At 50.7% G+C, this 22,890-nt stretch overlaps 2 protein-coding genes across 2 annotated transcripts; one reads left to right on the top strand and one right to left on the bottom strand.

Moving 5' to 3' along the window:
• Positions 1-1,363: 1,363 nt before the first annotated feature.
• RNF114 (ring finger protein 114) lies at positions 1,364-6,555 on the bottom strand. The gene is made up of 6 exons (XM_064729781.1): positions 6,402-6,555; positions 5,636-5,786; positions 5,073-5,179; positions 4,460-4,574; positions 3,510-3,617; positions 1,364-3,285 (listed from the first exon to the last, which is right to left on the bottom strand). The coding sequence occupies exons 1-6, from the start codon at positions 6,518-6,520 to the stop codon at positions 3,220-3,222; spliced, it is 666 nt and encodes a 221-aa protein (XP_064585851.1). The 5' UTR covers positions 6,521-6,555; the 3' UTR covers positions 1,364-3,219.
• Positions 6,556-6,883: 328 nt separating this feature from the next.
• Positions 6,884-13,120, top strand: SPATA2 (spermatogenesis associated 2). The gene is made up of 3 exons (XM_064729780.1): positions 6,884-7,022; positions 9,227-9,664; positions 11,020-13,120. The coding sequence occupies exons 2-3, from the start codon at positions 9,347-9,349 to the stop codon at positions 12,271-12,273; spliced, it is 1,572 nt and encodes a 523-aa protein (XP_064585850.1). The 5' UTR covers positions 6,884-7,022; positions 9,227-9,346; the 3' UTR covers positions 12,274-13,120.
• Positions 13,121-22,890: the final 9,770 nt, after the last annotated feature.

The following is a 22,890-nucleotide window of genomic DNA, read 5'->3' as shown; positions in this document are numbered from 1 at the left end:
AGACAGAATAAACGTGAGAAGAACTAGAAGAGAGATCTAAGCCAGTAGCAATGACACCAATTTTTCACTAAGTGCTGAGTATTTTCTGGAGCTTTGGGGAAGGAGTAAGGAAGGAAAAGCCGGTTTCATAGTAGTTTCAACAGTCCTTATTTGTACCACCCAGAGATATAATGTAATTTGCCCATGAAATTGAATGAAGCGCAGACCAGTGCAATTGTAACACAAGGCTGTATGTCAGAAAAACAAACAAAAACCCACTCCCAAAACAGGCAAATGCCCCAATGTAATTTTTAGTATATCTAAACCAAAGAAAAGCTTTAGGACTGCAAACACATCCCTCATTTTCTTTTCCATGACTTAACACAGCCTTGGTTGGTTAATCCTCAGTGAGATGGGCTCACCAGTGAGAGTCCATTACAGCTGGGCAAAGGCCTTGAAGAAAATTTGCTGTTCTCTTTTCAGTCAGGTGACATGAGGACCTGGAATACAGCACTTAAGCTTTGGCAAGATCTCATCCCCCAGCCTAAGGAGACCATGGGGATTTGCCGCTGCAATTCCACACGGAGCAATGCCCGTGCATTAGGAAATTAATGCTGACAACAATTTATCACAACTATTAAGACCACTCGTTGTCTGGAGACGGATTTGATAGAACAGCTCAGCTGCAAGCCCGGCTCCTCCCATTGTGTCTCTGTGCTAATTGCGCTCCTCGGGCTGACTCCTTGTGCCAGACACGGGGAATTTCACAGCCCTGGGCTGGCCCGATTGCATTATCGCCACAATGCAGCTGCAGGATCAGCTGCTGACGAGGTGCGAGCAGCACTGCGCCCTTCCCGGGGACACCCAGCGCCTTTGGGAGCTCAGCTGGGGACACCCACGGCCTTTGGGGACCCCAACTGGGGACACCCAGCGCCTTTGGGAGCCCCAATTGGGGACACCCACCGCCTTTGGGAGCCCCAGCTGGGGACACCCAGCGCCTCTGGGAGCCCCAACTGGGGACACCCACTGCCTTTGGGGACCCCAACTGGGGACACCCACCGCCTTTAGGAGCCCCAACTGGGGACACCTAGCACCTCTGGGAGCCCCAGCTGGGGTCACCCACCACCTTTGGGAGTCCAGCTGGGGACACCCAGCGCCCCTGGGAGTCCCAGCTGGGGCCAAGCAGCGCCTTTGGGAGCCCAGCTGGTTTGTGCTACACCGAGGCTTTCCCAGCACCCAAAGGAGACGAGCCCAGGCTGTGCACACACAGCTCACAGGTGCCTCCCACCCGTGCCTTTAAATCCATCAGGAGCCTCAGTCGGGCACACCCCAGTGAGTGCTCAAAGGAAACACGAGGGAGAAATGACAAGGGCTGACACAAAGGTAGGATTTTATAAATTAAATGACCTTTATTTGTAACTTGTCTTCAAAAGTCAAAAACATGACAAAGTAATTGCTTGGAAGCTTCTAATTGCTCCTTAAACATTTTATCAGAGTTGCATGGAAGTGCACTTAGAACAGCAGCAGGAATCTGGATTCCTGGCAACGGGCATCACCAAACTGCACTGTGACCAGAGCCCAGAGATCCCTATCCATCCCCCGAGAGCCCTTCGCCTCTCTGCAGGACAAGCACACCATAACCACCCCAAGCACAGCCCGTTCCCCACGGCCAGGGGGTTCCACACCTCCCAGCCCCCAGCACTGGGCTCCCACCCCGCTGCTCAGGGTGGGACTGGAACAGCTCCTGCCAGGGGACAGGAACACAAACCCCAGGAGCAGCAGAGGTGGCTGCACACAAGGCAGCACCACCAGGCTTTAGCTGCAGTGTGTTTCATTATTTTCAGGGTAAGGCTGTGCTGCCGTCTGCAGAGCACGAAGGGAGGAGCTTACTGCTCAAACAATTAATTAGTACTCGGTTCTGGGGTGGTGCAGGCCCACTGCTCCAATTACAACACTCTGATTTACAGGTTCTGGTCAGGTGCCTCAGATCTCAGCAGCTCCACTGTGAACTTCTTGAAAGCATCACACCAAAATTAAGGAATCTCCATGGTAAAAGTGTAGGCTTGAACACAGAGTATCCACTGACTAGGGGCTGGAACTGTCCTGCTTTCTGTATTTCACTTTTCCTTGGAAGCTACACCTGGCTCTACACGCACACTGCTCGATGGCAAACAATCCAAGCACAGCTTCAGCCACTTCAGAACATTTCAATGAAGAACAGGAATTCAAAATACCTGATAAAATCTGTGATGTAGAAAGGAAGTGCTATGCCAACGCTATGAATTACTTGTAATTTTCCCACCAGCTTGCCTTGAGAGATGGAAAACCCAAGAACATATATGAAAATTTTAGTTTCAATAGAAAGCCGAGGTATTGAAAAAAACCTTCTGAATTCCCCTATCAGCGTAAGGCTTAAAATTACTAGGAAACCAGTTTCAAACCCACCAATTTAATCATAAAGCCAGCAATTTTGATTAATATTTGCTAAGATAGTTAAAAAATTATGCATTTTAACTAAGACCAACACTAAAGATCATTTTCCAGGCTAGAAATTATAGTAAGAGTATGGAGGAAAGTAATCATCATGCATAGAACTGAAGTATTTTGAACTAGTTTTTACACAGTGCAAAGATTTCCTAGGAAAGTTTGCAGTTTGAACACTCATACTGAGGATATGTTTTTCCATACAGTTGGGAGGCTGCCTGAAAGGATTGAAACACTGGGATATATTATGGAATCACAGGCATCAGAGGTCACTTAAATGAGAGCTGGTCTGACGGTTACAGTTAGCACCTGAAGTCTCACTAAAGGGAACAGAGCTACCAGTACACCTCACATACAATCACTGGAGATATGTAAATGAGATAAGGAATATATTCATTAACTAGTTCAGGCCATTCCATTTGGAATGTTTTTGATTTTAGAGAGTCAAATAAACACAACCTCCAAAGAAACCTATAGGCATAGGTAAAGGAAAAAGCCTTGGTTCTCACGTGTTGATCTACACTGAAACGAAGTGAGTAGAAAAGTGGAGCTGGCAGGGCTGAATGTCAGAGACCATGATAGCAAAAGACTGAATGGCACAGAAATATCAAACCAGGAATTAAAACTGAGATAGGATTGAGTTTTCTGTACTTCTGGATGCCTGAGTTAATCTTGGGATGTGCAGGGAGAAGTGCAAGGGTGCTGGGCATTTCCCCCTCGTGGAAGCTTGGGTTTGCAGTAAATCCTCTGGCTGGATCACTTATCCCGCAGAGAGCGCATCAAAACCTGCGCCATCATGTCGTCCTCATCAGCATCATAATCCTGCAACAGAGCAAAGAAACACTCCCACTGCAGCAGCCACGCTGCCCAGTGCCCTGGCACTGCAGAGCTGCAGCTCCCTGGGCAGCCAGGACAGGCTGGGGTTGTACAGCAGGGCCAGGGAGCCCCAGGAGCCTCAGCTGGGCAGGCAGGACAGACTGGGACTGCAGAGCAGAGCCCAAGGAGCCCCAGCAGCCCCAGGAGCTCCAGGGTGAGCCAACACCTACCACAAAGGTGTCGTAGGAAAAGCGATGGCGTCTCTGCAGGTGCTCCATGAAGTTTGCACTCCTGTAGTTGGGGTCCCCCCATGGCATTGAGGCACAAATTGGGCACACCTTCAAGGAAAAAAAAAACAGTTAGGGCCAATGCTTCAGTGCTTTAATGCTGACAGCAGAAGGGCAGGGACAGCCTGGGAAATGGAGCTGAGGGTTTGTGCTGTCACTGTTCTGTATGCAAAGGGATGGCCAATAACTTGCTGGAACATTGAATGCAAAAGCCTCAGATAACCCTGAATAATTTTATGTCTTAGATCGCTAAAATGGAATGGCCTACTCTTCTCCCACGTTCTGAAAATCAGAACTCATTAAAGCCTCTTGCTTTAGGAGATTTCAGCCTTATTTCACAGTGGCAGGAAAGTTTCCTCAGTCTTCTCTGCAAAGTTCACTTCTCTCCAAGAGAAAAAAGGAACTTTATCTTCCTGAACAATCTGGACTTCCAAAAAACTTCCCAGAAAAATGAAAGTTTCCAATTCAGTTCCATATTTTGTAATTCCTCTTACATAACAGGAAGTGACACTGATAAGTTACAAGAATGATACACTATTTTTTGCAAGCATTTCCCCCAACAGTTTATAGTATTTTCATGCTGAAAACAAGGGGAAAAACAAGGAGAAAATTAAATGTCTGACTTTTTTTTAAATTATATTTTATTGCTTTGCTGTGCCTAATTAACTTTGAATGGGTGCCATTTTTCAAGGATGAAAAGAGGATGTGGCCCAGCTGCAGTGGGTGGGGAGGCCAGAGAGCCACAGAAAGGTGACAGCAGAACCACACCAGGCTTAGAGGCATGACCAGCACAGCCACACCGACCAAACAGCAGAAATTACACCTAACTCATTGTTTCAAAGGGCTTTAAGAGCAGACTTCACTGCAATTCTTGCACCAAGACTTTTTATTACCACTTGTTTTGCATCCATGCTGTGCAAAGCTTTGCAGTGCTCAACCAGCCCTTCTTGATCAAAGTTCTTCTCGCTGCAGTACGGGCACGGGAAGGTGAAGCGATTGGGGAAGCTCCTGTGGGGAGAAAGGTCATTTACAAATACAGATCATTCAAGGCAATCATTTACATATCCAGTTAAGGCAAGCTAATTTTAACAATCAGTTTGTAAACTCCTAACAGTATTTCAGGGAACTCAGTATTTAGACTGAATTACAGTTTTTCTGCAAATGTTCTGAGTGTCATTTATCACCTTTCTGTCACGGCACCACCCACAAGAACGCACTGCCACCAACTCCCACTTCCCTCCTTTGTGGGTGAGTACAATCAGGAGGTATTTTAAAAGGTATTTTAAAGGTATTTTAAAAACCAGCTGCATCTAGAATGCCCTGATCTTAGAGATGTCTAAGGAGAAGCAGCAGAGTTTACCTGGGCACAGCCAGCTGCAGGATCAAGGCTCAGTTTTTAACTACATAAAAACTAGCACCCAAACAGAGCAAAGCGGTAAATTCTGCTTTTACTTCAAAATTCTTTCTTGTGCAGAGAAGGCCAGGATCTCAGAGCAGAGGTGGTACCTGGTGCTGTGGAGGGGCTCCTTGGTGACAGCTTTGACACCTTCCATGATGTAGTTCTGGTACTTGGAGCAGGAGGCTGCGTGGCTGCGCATCTTGGACAGGAACATCTGTGCAGGCAACAACAGCACAGCAGGTGAGCCCAAACCTCTGACACACCTTAAACAACAGCAGCTAACATGGAACCCCCAGCAGCTTTCAGCAGAAGGGCTAAAGCAGGAACTCCAAATAGTGCAGCTGGCCAAGCAGAAAACCTTTGAGATGACAGGGCAGCTAAGCTGTAACTCTGCTGTCAGTGGGATGTTACCATACACCCCTGCTACAGCAGCAACGTCCCACTGCAACTTTAAAATCAGAATCTTTCATTGGAAATTCATCTCCTGAAGAGGTAATGACAAAAAACTGTGGAAAGAATGTCAACATCTGGGTGCTGCCTGTATCAAACACCTTCAGCACATATCAGAACAAACACTTTGACCTGATTGTGCAGAAAGCTGAGGAGGAAGCAGTTTATTTTCCCCTATGTAGACACATCTCATGTACTGAATTTCCAAACCCTTTCATACTTTTTTATTGCAGCCGTTGCAAGTGGTTTCTGTGGTTTCAATTTGCTTTTCCAAGTCCAGAGCCCTGCTCCCGGGGGACAGGGTGCTGCGGCACACCCCACACACTGGCTTCTTGGGCTTCAGGCACTCCTGCAGGCACGGCGTGCAGAAGCTGTGAGAGAGAAAAGGAGCAGGTGGTGAGACAGCCCTCTGGGCACCCCCAGTGCCCTCTGCCCTTGCACAGCCTCTGCCCAAAGGAGTAACAGAGCCTTGAGACTCTGATATAAAGAAAGGGAGAAGGAGCTGCTGGCACCGGGGCATGAAAGATCGCAGGCTGTTTGCTGTTGGACAGGGCTCCGTGCCCTCGGCTTCTGGACAGAATCATGGAATAGTTTGGGCTGCAAGGGCCCTCAAAGCCCACGCAGCGCCACTCTGGGCAGGGCCTGCCCACCCTCGATCCCAACAGCCAAGCTCAGCCTGCCCTCTGACGGTGCGAGGCCGCTGCCCCTAGTCCAGCCACTCCATGCCCGCATTCCTCAGGGGAAACGGGAAGCGAAAGTGGAAGAACACCGGCGTCCTTTCCCCGCTTTGCTTTCGTTTTCTCGCTCTAAGGCCGCTCCAGCCTGCCGTACCCTGCCGTGCCGTGCCGGGCCCAGCCCCGCTGCCGGGGCGCGGAGCAGCGTGCGGAGCCCCTGCCCTCAACCCCGGCGGGGCCCGAGCCGCCGCTCCTCCCGAGGCCCCGCGGCCCCCGCCCCGGCCCGCCCCCGGCCCGGCGACGGGCGCTCACACGTGTCCGCAGGGGACGCGCACCGGGCAGTCGAACACCTCGAGGCACACGGGGCAGGTGAGGCGGGACAGCGGGTCCGGCCGCCGCTCCGGGGCCCGCGAGGGCCCGCCCGCCGCCATCTTCCGCCGCGCCGCCAGGGGGCGGCCCTGCGCACGCGCGGCCCGCCGGCCCCGCCCCGCGCCCCGCTCTGGGGGCGTGACCGAGCGTTGTGGGCGCGGCAGGGCTGTGGGCGGGGCCGCTATCCCCGGGCCGCTGCCGGCAGGCAGGGCCCCGCGCGGTGCCCGCACCGCTCCGGGCACGGCGGTGCCCTAACGGCGGTGGTGTCACAGCCCCGCAGCCGTTCCACGGCCGCTTCTCTCCCGGCTCTCCTCGGAGCGCGGCCCCGGGGAACCGCCCCGCCCCTCGCGCCCCGCCCCGATGACATCACGCGGCGGAAGTGCTCCCGCCCCGCCGTTCACTTCCGGGCCGCCGCTGCCGCCGCCGCGGCCCTGCCCGAGCCGTGAGGGCGGGCGCGCTCCGTCCGCGGCACCGGCCGGGCCTGCGCGGCTCTGTCGGGACGCGGGGTAGCAGCCCGGGCACTTCCGGTGGAGCGGCGGCGGCTCCCGGCGGCGGCGCGGAGCGGTGAGGGACGGGACAGGCCGCGGAGCGGGGGCTTGGCCGCGGAGCGGGGGCTTGGCCGCGGCGGGTGGGTGGCGGGCGGCGCGGCACAGCGGGGGCGGCCGGGGGCGGCAGGAGCTCCCGGGGCGGGTGCTGCCGCGGAGGCCCAGGCGGTGCCCGGGGCTCTTCGCCCTGGCTCTGCAACAAGTGTCCCGGGCACGGAGCGGCCCCGGGCACGGAGCGCCAGGCGGGCAGGGTTCCGGGGCTGCCGCTCCCGCGCCGCTCGCAGCCGCCGTGTCCCGGAGCGGTTGGGCCGGGCGCGGCCCCGGGAGGAGGGGGCCCGGCGGGAGCGGGGCGGGTTTGCCCTGTTGGTCCCTGTGCTGCCCGGGGTTTGTACAGCCCGCGGCCAGAGCGGTCGGGTCCCTCGGTGAGGTTTGGCCCTGGACACGGTCACGGTTAGAAGCGTTCTCTTGTCTGCACAGCCGGCACTGCGCTTCGGTCAGGAGTTTCTGTTGTCACAGCTCCGGGAAACGCTGGCCTTTGGCGTGAGCACCTTGCGGCAAAGCAGCCTCGTTCCTCTGTGCGTTCTGCCAGTCGGGGAGCTGCTGAAACCTATATTTATCCGTGCGTGCTCGCATCGTGAGCTCTCCGGAGCTGTAACCATGGATGTTGCTGCTGGGTGGGCTGCGGCGCGGGGAGGCCGTGCTGCCCGGCTCGGTGTGCGGCAGGGCTGCCAGGCTGTGCTCTGGCACGGTGTGCCGTGCCCTGGTGGCCCTGGCTCGGGTGGCAGGCAGGGGCACAGGCAGGGCTGGCAGGGCTCTGGGAGCTCGATGAAGGCTCTCCCGTCCCCCGGGGCTCGCTGACCCTGCCGTGCCTCACGCGTGGCCAGGAGCTCTGTTTGGTGGCTGCTGGCAGGGGGTGGCAGGGCTGTGGTGCTGAGGGCAGCTCCCTGCCAGCACAGGATCGCTCCGGGCCCTGGGGGTGTTGTGCTGACGTGCCAGACGAAGATCTCTCTCGGCAGCTCTCGTGTGCAGCTCTTCTTGCCAAGGAACAGGCTCTGCTGTCTTTGTCCACAGACTTCATCCTGCACAACTTGCGTTGGAACGTGGGGAGGGAAGGGGCTGCTCCTGGCCCTTATGCTCAGATGTTAATTTAGCACTCCACATTTCCTGTGATTCACAGCCTGTCTCTTGACAGGAGCGCGTGTGCCTTGCAGGAGAAGCAGAACTGCTGCTTAACTTTCCCCACACGGGGCTGGCACTGAGCACAGCCTTTCATCAAGGAATGCTAACTGCCAGGCTGTTGGTTTTGTTGTTTGTTTGTTTCCCTGGCCTCTTGGTGGTTGGTATTTTGTGTTTTGGCTCCTTCCCTTCGGTTGGGAAGTTATTTAACATGAGTGTTGATTGGCGTTCTAGCAGCTGCAGTTAATACTGGCTGAAGAGTCTTTTCTGAAATGCTGTTTGAGACTGACTACATCTGAAACAGTGCACTGAATTCTCCCAGCTCCTCCCCCTCAGGCCAAGAGCTGGTTTGTCTTTTCATGTAGTAAACAAAGCCTGTGGTCTGCTTTGTGATCACAGGTTCCTGAGGCATTGCAGGTGGAGCCTGTTGGCCTGTGAATTACCCTGGTTCTGGTAAAGCAGCATTTGGGAGATTCCTTTGTCGCCAGCTGTTTCAGCTCAGCGCTCTGGAAGTGCAGATCAGTATATCCACAAAACCAGCTATCCCTGCAGACAGGAGCACACCTGACAGGAGCACAGGAATGGTTTCACTCAGTTCCCACAATGCAGCTGAAGGTGGCAGGTGTTGCTCTCTTGCTGAAAAGATCCCAGTGGTGTTTGCAGCTGCCAGCTTTCAGCTGGAATTGGGGCTGTGGCTCCTCTGGAGTGGCTGCAGAGCTGCCCTGGCTGCACTGGGGTAGCAGCAGGAGAAATGTCAGTGAAAATGTTAGAAATCAAAAGGCAGAGTCAGTAAACCTGCTCAGCCTAGGGACAGTCCTGTGCCACTAGAGGCGAGGGGGAAAAGCAGATGCTTTCACAAAATGGGCAGGGACCTGGAAAATGGGTGGGGAATGGCGTTGGAAAGCAGGACAGCGGCATTTGTGTGGCTCCTGTGCCTTTTGAGAGTCCTGCAGAGGCTGTGAGGGAGCTGCAGCTCTGTGGCCATGGTACAGAGGGGCAGGGGATGTCAGGGTGTGTGCACCTGCCATGACTTGTGCTTGTTTTCAGTTTTTATTCCAGGCCAGTTGCCATTGCTGAAGATCCCTAACGCCAGATACCCAACCCGCTGCCAAACAGCCATGAACGAGAGGAGGTAGCTGCCCCCAGCAGAGGGAAAATCTGATTTCAATGGATACAAAATATAAAGACGATTTATTTAGGAAGTATGTACAGTTCCACGAATGCAAGCTGAATGCCTCTGACAGCAAGCAGCGTCCTATCAATGATGAGTACTTGCGAGTGGCAGCAGCAGCCTTACTTTGCCTTCCCAAAATTGATCCCTTTTATCGATTCCGGCTGATCAAATTTTACGAGATGGCTGAAAACTCACTGAGATCTGTGAAATCCTCAAGTTTACATTGTCTCCATAATGCATTCAACATGCTTGAGACAGTTGGGATTAATCTCTTTCTGTACCCCTGGAAAAAGGAGTTCAAGAATATAAAGGTAAGACTTTTTTATGTAGCCATCACAAGAACGTGGTTTATTTCTCTTTCTGTGAACGCATTTCATTTGTTTCCTTTAAAGGCTTCTCTTTTTTCCATTTATAGCATTATATTTATTTATTTGTTTATTTATTTATTTATATATTGCAGTAGGTAAACAGAAGCCATAGGAAAGTTCCTGTGTAAAATAAGTGAAGTTTGTGCTGATGAGAGTATCCCCAGAGCAGAAGTACAAGCACTTTCTGCAATTAGAGTGTGTATAAAGTAGAAGAGCTTATTTAAGGTTGCTGTTCAGCCTCCCCTGCTGCACTGTTTTATTTCTACTTGGAGAGGCTCTCACTATGGTGAGTGGTCAAGCTGGATTTGAGCTGACTCAGAGTTTGATTTGTCTTGCCACAGCTGTTACTGGACACAAGTATTAAACCCAGGGCATGTGTTCAAGTGGATGCTTTGCTGAGGTTCCCACAAGTTGTATGATAAGGGTGAAGGAACTTCTGCAAAGGAGTTGTTTTCAGAGTATCTTTGATCTGCTTGTCAGTGCTCAGTTCCTGATATTTTGATTTTAAGGTGCTTTCAAATGTATCTACCCGAGGCAGGTTCCCAGAGGGAAAAGTGGGGTCTCACTGCTGTTATTGGGTGCTGCAGTCCCATTGGGAGCTCTCTGCAGCCGAGTTTTATGTTTTATCTTTTGCCTGTGGTGGGCAGGCTGCTCCTGCCTGCACTCAGAACAGGCTGGGCTAAGCACATCCCTTGGGTGTGCCAGATGCTGAGGGGATTTCAGCTTGCAGAAACTCATGTCTTTGCTTTTGGGGCTCTTTTAGTGGAAGTTTTTGAATTGATATTAAATTAAATAAAACTAACATTTGAAACTGCATGGTAACAGTACACAAAGAAGGGTGCATCTCAAGTATATTTAAAGCTGAATTGGACTTTGGCACTCCTGCAGTAATTCTGAGTTCCTGATAGCTCCAGCTTGTCCCTGCGTGGGATAGTTCCCAAATCCCGGCCTTTTTGCTTTTCATGGTAGACTTTCTGTATATTCAAGTATGTCTGGTATGCATTATAGTTAATGTCAGTGCAGAGCAGAGTGATTTAAATCACCAGGGAGGACATTATGCTAATCAGGATTTTAAATTGAATGAAAACTCTCCTACTTTGAATTTCCCTCATGTGGAATTTCCATCTGCTGAGCAGGAGGGATGCAGAAATGGAGCTCATCTTGCCAAGGCAGTTGCGTGCGTTCAGAGTCGTTATTGTTGCATTTAATTATATGCTCTCTGTCACTGAATTATCTGAACATCTCGTCCACCACTGAATTTGTAACCTAGTTTTCCTTTGTTCCCCCGGGCCCCTCAGACCTACACTGGACCCTTTGTTTATTATGTGAAGTCTGCTCTAACGGAAGATGACGTGAGGCAGATTCTGAACTACATGGGCTACGTCCAGGAGCTGGGAACAACGTTCAAGCTCAAAGAGCAGGTGGACGCCATTCAGGTGAAAATGATTTCATTTGAGCTCTTCCTGGCCAAAGTGGAGTGTGAGCAGCTCCTGGAGATCCACCTGCAGGTGAAGGACAAGGGCTATTCGGAGGTGGACGTGGTGCAGGAGCGCAAGAGCAGCAGCGAGGACGTGCGGGGCTGCTCGGAGGCCATGCGGCGGCGCCTGGAGTGCAAGGAGAGCCTCAACGCGTCCATGGCGCGCATGGTGCTCCAGAAATCCGCCAGCGAGCGCGCCTCCAAGGACTACTACAAGCCTAAGGTCAGCAAGCCTTCCAAGTCCGTGGACGCCTATGACAGCTACTGGGAGAGTAAGAAACCGCCTCTGATGAGCTCGCTGAGCCTCAGGAAGGAGCCCATTCTGGTCGATGCGGAAGATGACATTAAAGATGAAATCATCCGGCCCTCGCCCTCCCTGCTGACCATGTCCAGCTCCCCTCACGGCTGTTCAGATGAATACTTGCCAACTTCTTCTCATCACAATGGCATGCTAAGAACAAATGTCCCTTACAGCTCCTATTTTTCTGCTCAAGAGGACTTAGATTTATATACTGACCCCGATTCTAGAAGCGTGTTAAATTTTAAAAGACAAGACGCTATTAAGCCTGATGTTTGGCTGTTAAAAAGCGACGCCAACCCTGTTTACCACAAACGCACCCACCTAGCCAAAGAGACAGCTTCCTCCAAGTGCCAGAACTGTGGCATACCCTGTGGCGCTTCTGTGTGCCAGAAGTGCGACAGCCTGTTCGGCTCGAGGCAGGAGTACCCGGCAGTGAAGCAGAGCTCCTACTCCATCAAAGCGCTCCCGAGCGACGGCTTGTCCCCAGCCTCGGCCCTGAGGGAGAAATCTCAGTACACGTCCCAGACTCAGAGTCAAGACAGAGCTGCCCAGTTCGGCTCCAAGCCCAAGCCCTCGGGCACCTCGCGCTGCGGCTTCTGCAACCGCTCGGGCGCGGCCAACACGTGCACCTTCTGCTCCAAGGTCTCGTGCGACTCCTGCCTCAGCGCCTACTACTACGACCCCTGCTGCAGGAAGAGCGACCTGCACAGGTTCCTGCCCAACAACCAGCTGAACTACAAATCGTCCCAGCTGTCCCACGTGGTTTACAGATAGACTGCCAGAGTCTGCTCGGGAAGGGAGGGGAAGGGGGAGAGGAAAGGGCTATCCTAACTAATGTTCTGACTCCACACTGACCTCTTGCCAAAATCACGTGTCCAGATATTTGGAACCATGGTTCAGTGATCAGGTGCCAGTTCTTGATTTTTGTGGCTTCACAGATGCTGCAGATCCATTAGATTTCATGCTGCTATAATTTAGGTAACTGCTAAATGAGCATTGCTTTTTAACTTACATGGGGGAGAAGAGCACATTTTTCCTTAAAACTTGGCAGCTGTTGTATTTTTAAGAAGTGACATCATACCTTCCTATTATATCATATCTTGCCCAAATAAAACCAGGCAGTATTTGAAAACAAAATCTGAGAATTAAGGTTCTTGTTTTCTATGAGTGATGAAACCACTGCCAGTTTTTGATAAAGTGTGACTTCAAAATGTGCAGGAAATATGAGAATGGCTTGTTTTGCCAACAAGGACTATTTTTTGATGTGTGTCTGCATTTCTCGATCTCCAAAATGCAAACACCATAACCTCTCTTCCTTTTGTCTTTGTTTCCTCCTTCTCCCCTTCTCTCCTGGTTGTTTATCTCGAGCTTATATAACCTGAATCTGGACAATATGTGCTTTATTTTCCAGTGTTGCCAATATCATCCTTCTGGGTTTCACTGTATGGTATTTTAAAGAGGTGATCCTGTATCTGTGTCACTCAGATCATGCCTGGAGTGTTGTCCTCTCAGATGAGTGTCCATTTTCTTTCTGTTGCACATGGTTTAAGTACTGTTCTTTGTACTGTAAATAGGTGATTTGGAAACAGTTTATTTTTAATAAATATTTAATATGTTGAGTTCTTAAAAGTGGTAGAATCATTATAACTATGAAGTCTCTCTGGGTTATTTGTTCAGGTGACTTTTTGTTTTCCCTTGTACTGTATTTCATAGCTTATTATAGCCACTGTGGCAGAATGATGTTCTTGGCTCTGATCAGTTCTTGGGTTTTAATCTGACATTTTTTTCCCTCTGATAAGGCTGGTGCTCATCTGAGTGGAGTCTTGTCTAGGAATTGCAGGATTTTGCTCTCAGTGCACGCTTTTTCTTTGTGGTTATGGAAATTGTAAGTATCAATGTTCTGCTTGCTCCCAAATTCACTGCCAATCTGTCTCTAGTGTAGTCCAGCAAGTAAAGCACTGGCCTGGTTAAAATCAGAGCTCATTTGTGACTCCTGTTCAGGTGAAGCCATCAGTTATGGATGTGAATCAGATGATGACCTTTGTCTCCTGCTATAGCACTTGGGAACCGTGGCTGAGAGCCAGGGCTCCCTTGTGTTGGGCTCTGTACAGTCTGACCCCCAAACACCACCTGGCTATGAATAGACTTTAGTTTTTCATTAAAAGAAAACCCCTAGGAATCCTAACTCCCGTATTCCAACTATAGCTAGTTAGCACAAAGTATCAGGCAACCTAATCTGATGTGCAGAATTAAATGTGTTTAAAATATCTGTAAAGAACTCTAGCTGAGATGTAAACTGTAGTCCACTTTGCACTGAAATGATTCACTTTGGGGTTTTTAATCACTGTTAAGAGTCTAGGCTTCTCAACTTCAGTGTCCATCACTCCCTGTGTGACAGGAACATGCATGAATGATCGTTTGTCTTACATTTTTTGGGGTGGGGGGGCTTCAGGTAGGTAGAGGGGAAAATTACATAGGCTAGTGTTGTAAAATAGCTAAAATAATTTTAGCCATAACTGGGTGTCAGAAGCATTATGGAAATAAGATGAAACCTGGGTCTTACAGAGGGCTGAGAACAATAAGTTACTGTCCAGTTTGCACTAAGAAACAAAGAGAACAGAATGTTTAACAATCAGGGAAATTCTGAATCAAGGGACTGCAGCTGAGCATAATGTCAAGGGTGAGTATTGCCTTGCTGACCCTGAGCGTTGGGGTGAATATTGTTTAAGTGAATGATTTTAAGGTTTTCAATCTTGTATGTTTTTTATAAATATATATATATATAAATATGACACAAATGTAGATACATTATGTATATAGTGAAGAATTTAAAAACAATTTTACTATTAAAATGCAGTCTAAGGGTGGTTTTAATTTTGGTGGTTATTTGGGTTTTGTTCACCTTCTGCAGTTTCATGCCTGTTTGGCTGCTCTACAGTGTATCTTCTAGTTCACCAGTTCAATTTCCATATGGCTCCTCACACTACAGTGAATAACTAAAACTGTGATGCCACGTAATTTTTATGGTGACCAGGGCAGGGGCTACACCTGCTCTGAACAAGAGAAGTCCTCTGTATATATGTCATGGAATCCTGTAGTACAAGCCTGTGTTGAATTGAAGTGATACCATGCTCTATTTTTGTGTATCTTACTGTATGAGGTTGCTGTGATTGATACAGTAAAATATATGCGAATTTAAAATGCAGGTGTTTTGCATCTGATTTGTTGAAATTAATTTATGTTTTGAAGGAATTTAAAAATAAAGAGGCCTTTAAGAAAAGGCTTCACTCTTTTCTTAAAGTGGCGTGTGCATGTCGCTGTCTGTTCGCAGGTGCGTTTGCATGCCGTGAGCGGCTGCTCCCTCCGGGCCGGGGCTGCTGAGACAAATCCCCCTCGGTGTGCAGCCTGAGCAGCATGACTCAGTGCTCACGGAGCATGTGAGCCGCTCTGGCAGCCTCTGCAGCAGGCCCAGGTGGGGTGGCAGCAGGTGCTGGGCCATGTGGAGCTCCCTCCGTGGGTCCCAGCCTTGGCTCTCCTTGCCTGACGAGCTTCCCGAGCCAAGCTGCATCTCCCAGAAGATGTGCGACGCTGCTGAGGTACATTTTGGCACTTGATTTAGGCCTTCTGGCTCCTTTTGCATCCTGCTAGCTCTGGAGCAGGAGAACTCCTCAAGTTCCAAACTAGATCATTCTTTTTGTTTGTTCCTTGTGTTAAAAAGCATGTCAGGTGAATGCTGAAGTGCCCATTCTATGAGTGCTTCATGCTCTGCTGTGGTTGCTGGAAGTACCAGGGAGGATTATAGAAATCAGGCTCCAGGTAACTAAAATGTTCTTGCAGGAAATCTTGCCTCACTCCGTGATGCTTCTTGAGCTGACATATTTCTGGTACATATAAAACCAGCCTGTAAGCTGTCTTGCTGCCTGGCATCTCTGATTACAGACCTCTAAGCTTGTTTGCTGCTTTGGCTTTCAACAGAAGCTTAAAGGTTCCATACACAGTTAAGTAGTTTAGACCTGATGATGTGAACTGACAGCTCCTTCAAGTTATTTTCTGCAGGATGTCTGTAGGTTACGAGCATTTAGTGCACATTGCTAGCTATGCTGTAGAATGTTTCTAGGGGAAGAGATTCACCTTTCCAGTATTTGTTCAGAAACAGGAGCTAACCTGAGCATGGTAATAATTGATACACTGCCACAACGACTGGGAGAGAAGCAGGAGGTGACTCTTGGTGTACCTGGTTTGGCTCTGAATTCAGAGTGAATTAGACCTTCTAGCATGAGCATTACCATGGTATCAGCAGCAACTGGCTTGGGCTGCAAATGTCCCTGTTTGCTATTTCTGAAGGGTGTTCTGTGATTCCTTCCGAAGATCAGAAAATCGTGGACTGTGGCTGTGTTTGTCCAAGATTGTAAGTACTTTTCTTTTTTACAGTTGATCATATTCCCCTGGGAAGGGTTTTCTGTACCTGGCCTTGCCAGTCTGGCCATGTCAGGGCAGGGGATTACCTGGGCCGGTTTGTGGTTTTGTACCCCTGCACCCTGCTGTGAAAAACCAGCTCGGGGCAACGTGGAGAGGAAGAGGATGCAGCACATCTTACAGTGCCAGAGGAAGGCAAAGGGTTAAGGACCCTGATGAGGCAGCAGCTCCTTTGCCTCCCAAACCCTGCAGCCAGCCACAGAACAGGCTGCTCCATGCAGGAGAGGTAGGAGAGGCAGGGAGCAGCTGCTGCACAGCTCTCACTGTGTGTGCCAAGGGGCTGCTCCCCGGGCACGGGGCCTGTGCTGGCACAGCCTGGCAAGGTTTGCTCTGGGGGCTCCGTGGGCAGCCTGGGCTGCCCATCCCCGTGCCAGGGCAGCACTGGGCACCTGCCTGCCAGCAGCTCTGAGCCAGCCTCGGGAGAGCAGGCTGATCCTGGGCTCCTGTTGGAGCTGTGGGACGAGCGAGCTGGAAGCAGGGTTAGCAGTGCCCAGAGCGGGCACTCCCTGCCTGCTGCCCTCCTGCAGCACTGAGACAGGCTCTGGGAGCCTGCACTGGGTGCTGCTTGCACTGAGACAGGCTCTGGGAGCTCGGGCATGGCTGGCAGCTGTCGCTTTTTTGGAAGCAGCTGCTTTGCTGCCCTGACGTCCGGAGGAGAAGGGATCTGCTGCCCGCAGGGGATCCTGAAGGAGGGCAGGCGCTGCCCCTTGGCTCCTGCCGTTCCCCAGGGCACAGCTGCCCAGGCATTTCCAGAGGCAGGCAGAATGGTTCTGGCCGTGCTGCCACGGAGGCTCTGCAGAGCCACGTTCACATTTCCTCACCCTGAGAAGAGCAGCCTCGGGGGCTTTGCTCCCCGTCCCCTCTGCTGCAGCTGCAGCTCTGGCTCCTGCTGCGGTGGCGGAGCAGAGGGGCTGTGAAAGTCATCCTGACACCCAGTTCTACATTCACAGCCTCCTGTGTCGGGCACTGACTTGCAGTGAATGTAGAAAGGCTTTGTGCAAAAAAAGGTGGACAGGTGGAAATGTTCCAGATAAAAACGAAACAACCTGTGCTGATTTTTTTTTTCCTTGGCATCAAGAAGAAATTTCTCTTCCAGCATTCAGAGTCTGGGAGGCACTGAAGTAATTTTGCAGGGAACTTTACATGAGGTTAGAGATTGCTTTAATTATTGATATTTCTTATTGATGAGGTCTTTTCTGAGTGCTGCAAATCCTGGATGTGAGTGATGGTGATTCTGGAGCTTCTGCTCAGGCTGGGCTTTATCATACACAGTTCCTGCTTTGAGATGAGGATGTGAAATACCTTCTGCCTTGGGTAATAGCTCCCATTTGTTTTTCCTGTCTTATCCGGGCTTTGAGTTAACTCTGCACTGTGCAGATCTCTGCACTGAAGGCAGTGTCAGAGTTCCAATGGCTGTAAGTGGCGCAGGAGCAGCCCTGGCAACTTGTGTGTGGCAGCTGCTTCTGCTGTTGTGGGTGTGGGGCTGTCATGCTTCCTGCTTTAGAAATCATTCTCATGATAGTCATACTGTTCTGAGATTTTTCATCATCAACCTGCTTTAAAAAAAGAAAAAGAAAAATCAACCCACAACTGCTCATCAACTCCTTAGAGAAAAATGCTGCTTTCTCCCAAGTAAGAAAATCTGCTTAGTAGCTTTGTGTCAAGGTGCTTGAATTTAACTGCCTTACCTGGGCTCAGCTCAGCACTGCTGTGCAACCCCTCCCCAGGAGCTCAGTTACCCTTGGGAAGTGCTGGTGAAGGCTCATTTATTGGTCTCGGGATGTGCTCTGAGGGGACACTGCCATTTCCAGCTCTTCTTGCTTCATACTTTGTTCCTGGCCCTCGAACTGCAAATGTCTGTGGCATTGTTTCCCATGGTATTAATTGAGATGTGCTCTCGGAGCTGTTCCCAGCCTGCTTGATGCGCTGGCTTAGGGCCACCTCAGCAGAAATCAGTGGGCTGTGTGCATATGTTCTGCTTCTCCTCTTTTGGGGAGAGTGGGGGAGAGGGGCTTAGTTCTCCACGCTCTGCCTCTCACTCCTGGAGAAGTAAAACCCCTCTTGGAGACCAAATTCTCTCATTCTTCAGACCCCAAGGTCAGAAGCTGCTCTGGGGGACAATTCCAATGGCAGGGAGGAGCAGGAGGAGTCTGGCTCCGGCTCTGCAGGGCAGTCCCGTGCAGCAGCCGTGGATGGCACTCTGGGGCTGGTCAGTGCCCGTGGTGCTTTGTGCTGGGGCAGAGCCCAGTGACACGGGCCTGGGGCAGCAGGGCCAGCTCAGCCAGCTGCAGGAGGTTCGTGAACTGCTGTGCAGCAAACCCGGGGCGTGAGCAAGGCTGCAGTTACAGGGAGCAAGGGTAGGAAGCTCGTTCGAGGAGGGAGAGGAAGCGCAGTGCCAGGGGAGGATCCTGTCCCAGGAATGGTGTTTCCTGCTGTACCCTTCTTACGGACCCTGCTCCGCCCTGGTGAGCTGACATTTTGTGCCTTGTGTTGAGAAGGATCTCAGGAAACTTTGTACCTTGTTTAAGGGGATGTTTGCTCCCTGTGCCCAGCTCCCCATGCCCTGGGCAGTGCTGCTGGAGGCTGTGGTGCCCCACAGGGCCAAGGGACAGGCTGTGGGTGCTGGGGACGTGTGAGCTGAGCAGAGGATGCTCTTAGACTCTGCCACCCACTCCTGGGTCTCCAGTGGAGAATTTCAGCCTGAGAACACAAAACCTCTTCATGTAAATCAGGAACAGAAGTGGGGCTTAGGATGGGTCGCTACTGGGAGGTCAAAGAGCGTGTTTGGTCCTTGTCCTGCCAGGGAGAGCTTTGCACCTTCAGAGGCCACACTTGAAAGGTCAGTCTCAGAAATCCCTTTTTCCCCTTTCTTACTCCTGCATTTCAATGTTCAGGTGGAGAAGCACTGAGTCATCTGGAACGTGTTCTGTCCTCCCAGGATCATGGCTGGGCTCTGAGCAGAGTCTGCCACATGCAGTGTTTCAAACCTCCCTTCACTTGGTTTCCTCTAGGACTTCTGCCTCCTTCAGGAATCAAAGTCTGATTCACTTTCCATTGTGACTCCTAAAGTCTTGGACTACTTAGAGGCATATCAAAAATTAAAATAATCTCTTTTGACAGCATTGAAGCCTGTGGTGTTTGAATCTTTGATATGAAGATTTCTCCTGCTTGGAGAATAGCTCATTTTTAATGCTGTGAAATAGAGCATGATAACTGTGCTGCTGTCTATACTACAGTGAGCATTATGTGCTGCTTAATAAAATGCTGCTCCTCTCCAAGAGCTCGCTTTCATAATGAAAGAAGGTGCAGTATTCAGATGTTGGTAACTCACACCGCAAAACTTTCTGTCTTTGGTGTAGATTTTGCCTGCAGCTGGAGTGAAATTCTTTCTCTCTGGTCCATGTTCACAGCTTAAACTACAACCTGTTAAGTGTTGCAATGGCCCAGATGCCTCTGGGACCTGTTGTCTGTCTGGTCTTGCTCTGCAGGGGGTTTGCAGTACAGTGAGGAGCTGAGGAAGAATTTTTGAGATGTGCTGAAACACTGTGAGGTCTATAGACAAGATTTGAGGGAAAGAAATATGGGAGACCCTTGGAAACAACATGCAGCTGCAGAAGTGCAAAAGCTGCAGGACTGTGCCACCAAGAACTCTGTCTGCTCTGCAGGATCAAACAGAAACATTCCTGCTGAAGTGCAGCCCCAGGTATAACCCCTGTGTCTGCCTCCTGGCTGCTCCTGGGTCTGCATCTCAGGGCAGATTGTAGGCATCTTCTGGTACATTTCAGAGCATGATGTAAAAATCCTTTTCCCCTTTATTGTACTTGCTGCTTTTCAACAGGCTCAAAGCCTGTTGGCAAAATGACTTTTACCAAGCACAATTAGGATACTCACATGTCTTTGGAGTGAATGTGGATTTGACACTGATTTGGTTCTGCTTTTTCTGCCTGAAGGTTTTCACTCAGGCTCTCCAGTGAAGGACATTATTTCCTCAGTGGAATATTTTCCATATGACTAAATAATGGCCAAGGGCTGTGATTTTTGTGTCAGTGCTTGGCACTGTGGGCTTCTGCTCAGAAATCAGATGGACATGTGAGAAGTAGTCCTAAAAACAAGCACTGCATTGTTCAGAGTGACAGGGTAAAATGAACTGATCAGGCATTTTTATTTCCATGGCACTTAGAATTTGTCCTTTTTTCCCCAGCAAAGCTTGAAAGCAGGAAGATTCATTCACTGTGAGCAGACACCTTCCCTGTCAGCCTGAAGGTCATGTCCCAGTGTCTCCATTGGCATCCCTGGAGCGTGGTGCTGGTGGAGAGCCCCAGCTGAGCTGCAGCAGGTTCCGAGCTCACCCTCCTGCCCAGAGCACCGACAGCAGCTCTGCCCCACGAGGGCCTTGCTGCAGGGGAGCCCCATTTCCAGCTGTGCTGGGCCAAGAGCTGCCCTGCTGCCAGCTGGCACAGGGGATGCCGGCTGGGGCTGTGTTCAGGGAAAATGCTCACTTACAAACCTCCTGAGCTGCCCCAGGCACCTGACATCGAGGCACTGCCTTGTAATCACAGCTTCATCCCAAAAACAAGGGCAGGCTCCCAAACCTGCCTGCTTTGTGTGGGGAGCGCTGAGCGCACTTGGCTAAACCTGATCTGTGCACAGGGAGAGGAACTGAGGGGACAGAATTCATGCTAGATAAAACCACAGGTGTGGAAGGCTCATTTAAAACTGTCAAGCCGTGGAGTAAAGAAATGTGGGAAAGCAATTACACCAGTGCCAAGAAGGAGAATGAGTAGGAAGATAAGGGGAGAAAGTTATTGGCCTGACAGTCCTTCAGAGAAGAGGAGGAAAAATTGGCTTAAAAATTGAGCCTGATAATGGTGTCTGATTACTACACACAAAAGTGACTGTTCCTTGAAAAACTATTTTATAACCTAATGCAGAAAAGCTAGGTAGCAGCAAAGAAAGTTGATAGATTTCAAAGGGAATATTAATTAGGAATAATTTGAAAGTCTAGCTAAAGATCTATTTAAATTGATGCATTTTTAATGGAAATTAATCTTCCATAACTTGGAAATAAAATAACTTGGTAAGATACTAAGTCTGTATGTGTTCAAAGTAGACTTCGAACATTAGAAAAGAATAAACCAACAATTAAAGGAATTCACTCTAGAGTATCAGGCATGCAGCCCTTCCCAGCAGTGCTGCTCTCAGGGCTGGGAAACACGCAGAGCTGGGAGACAGGAGGGCCTGCTGCAGGTTCCTGTGCCTCTCCACGATGTTTTGAGGGAAATAGAGACTTTTGTGGTGTGTTCAGAGAGGGCACAGGCTGTGTGCCGCTCGGTGCCAGAGGGGTTCTGCTCCTGGGTGTGCTGGGGCTCGCAGTGCCAGGCTGGGCTGGCTCCGCTCTGCAGGGCCAGGTGGGCTGTGGTGGAGGCTGGTGGGTCTGGCTGCACACCTGCAGGGCTTTTGCAGAAAATCAGACTCGCAGGTGCAATGGGTGCGTCCTGTGTGCAGTGGCAGCCTGGAGGTGTGCCTTCCTTTTGGAATTGCTGGAAAAGCAGGCAGGTGTGTGGTGTGGTGTGGCATGGAGGAGGCACTGCAGTGGCAGGCTGTGCCGTGCTGGGCTACAAAAGGCTGAATAGAGCACTCTGTGATCTGAGCACAGCTGTTCCTTTGAGATAACCTCTGGAACACGGGTACACTGGCACCACTGACAGCAGCCAGCCCCTATCCTGGCTGTGAAGGGCTGTGAGCTGCAGGCGTTTCCTCTGCAGTGCTGTCTGAAGGCACTGTCAGGGGTCCTGCTGTGAGAGGGATAAGCACGGCTCTGTGGGTGCTGCTTTGCTGCTCTGAGTGCTGCCTTACTGCCTTTGGGGTTTATACCCTCTGCTCTCAGGCTCCCAGCCACCAAGGCTAAGCTCTGATTGCCAGCATCAGAGCCTGCCCCAGGACCTGCAGCTTGTCCTTTGCTGCCTTACTGCGTTTGGGGTTTATACCCTCTGCTCTCAGGCTCCCAGCCACCAAGGCTAAGCCCTGATTGCCAGCATCAGAGCCTGCCCCAGGACCTGCAGCTTTCACTCCACACATCTCCCTGCTCCCCTCAGTCTGTCCCTGAGGTGGCTGTAGGAGGTGAGGCTCCCTGTGTGGCAGGGGAAGGTGCAGAGGGAGCACGCTGCTGTGCTGAGGTGGGATCCAGCCCCCAGGTGCTCCAGGGGTACTTTGCAGTGCAGTCAGGCTGTGGAGCCGAGCAGGGCTGACAGCCTGGAGAGGATCCTGAAAGTTAAGGGTTAAGCTCTGGCCAGCTGGACTTTAGGAGACAGGCAGCATTCAAAGCAGAGAGGACAAGTGGGATGTGAGAAGGCAGAATTTGCAGGCACGGGGAATTGTGGGTGGCACTGAAAAGCCAAATACATGAACAGAAATACGTGTATTTAATATATATTTCCATTACAGTCACAAGCACAAATTGTGAGGGGGGAAGTGCATCTCAAGAGCAACATATGTGTTACCTCATGCCTCCTGCTAAGTATACAAGCATGGGAATAAGTGTCTATTTAACACAGAGCTGAAAGTTTGGTGTACAGATGGTAGGAAGTTGGGCAACAGCATGTGTAGCTTGGATCTGTCCTACGTGAATGCCATCACCCAGCATTGTTTCTCACTAAATGTCACCCTTCAGATCATCCCTGACCCACTTGCAAAGATGCTGAGCTGCCTCTTCAGCACAGGAGTGCTCAGGAAATTATGGGGGTGTGACCTCAGCTGGGCTAGGGAGAATCTAGCGATGAGAAAATCAGGTGAGAACACAAAGCAGCGGGAGAAATATGGGCTGATAAACCCAGCCAGTGGGCCTAAATCTTGTGAGACAAGTGTGGGGTTTCTCCCTTCCCTTTAAGGTCAGCCACAGGAAGCCATGGACACAGA

Source organism: Zonotrichia leucophrys, chromosome 20 (assembly GCF_028769735.1).
Source record: "Zonotrichia leucophrys gambelii isolate GWCS_2022_RI chromosome 20, RI_Zleu_2.0, whole genome shotgun sequence".
Lineage (NCBI taxonomy): Eukaryota > Metazoa > Chordata > Aves > Passeriformes > Passerellidae > Zonotrichia > Zonotrichia leucophrys.
The sequence above is the reverse complement of the archived record's forward strand: the minus strand, read 5'-3'. Positions and strand labels throughout refer to the sequence as shown.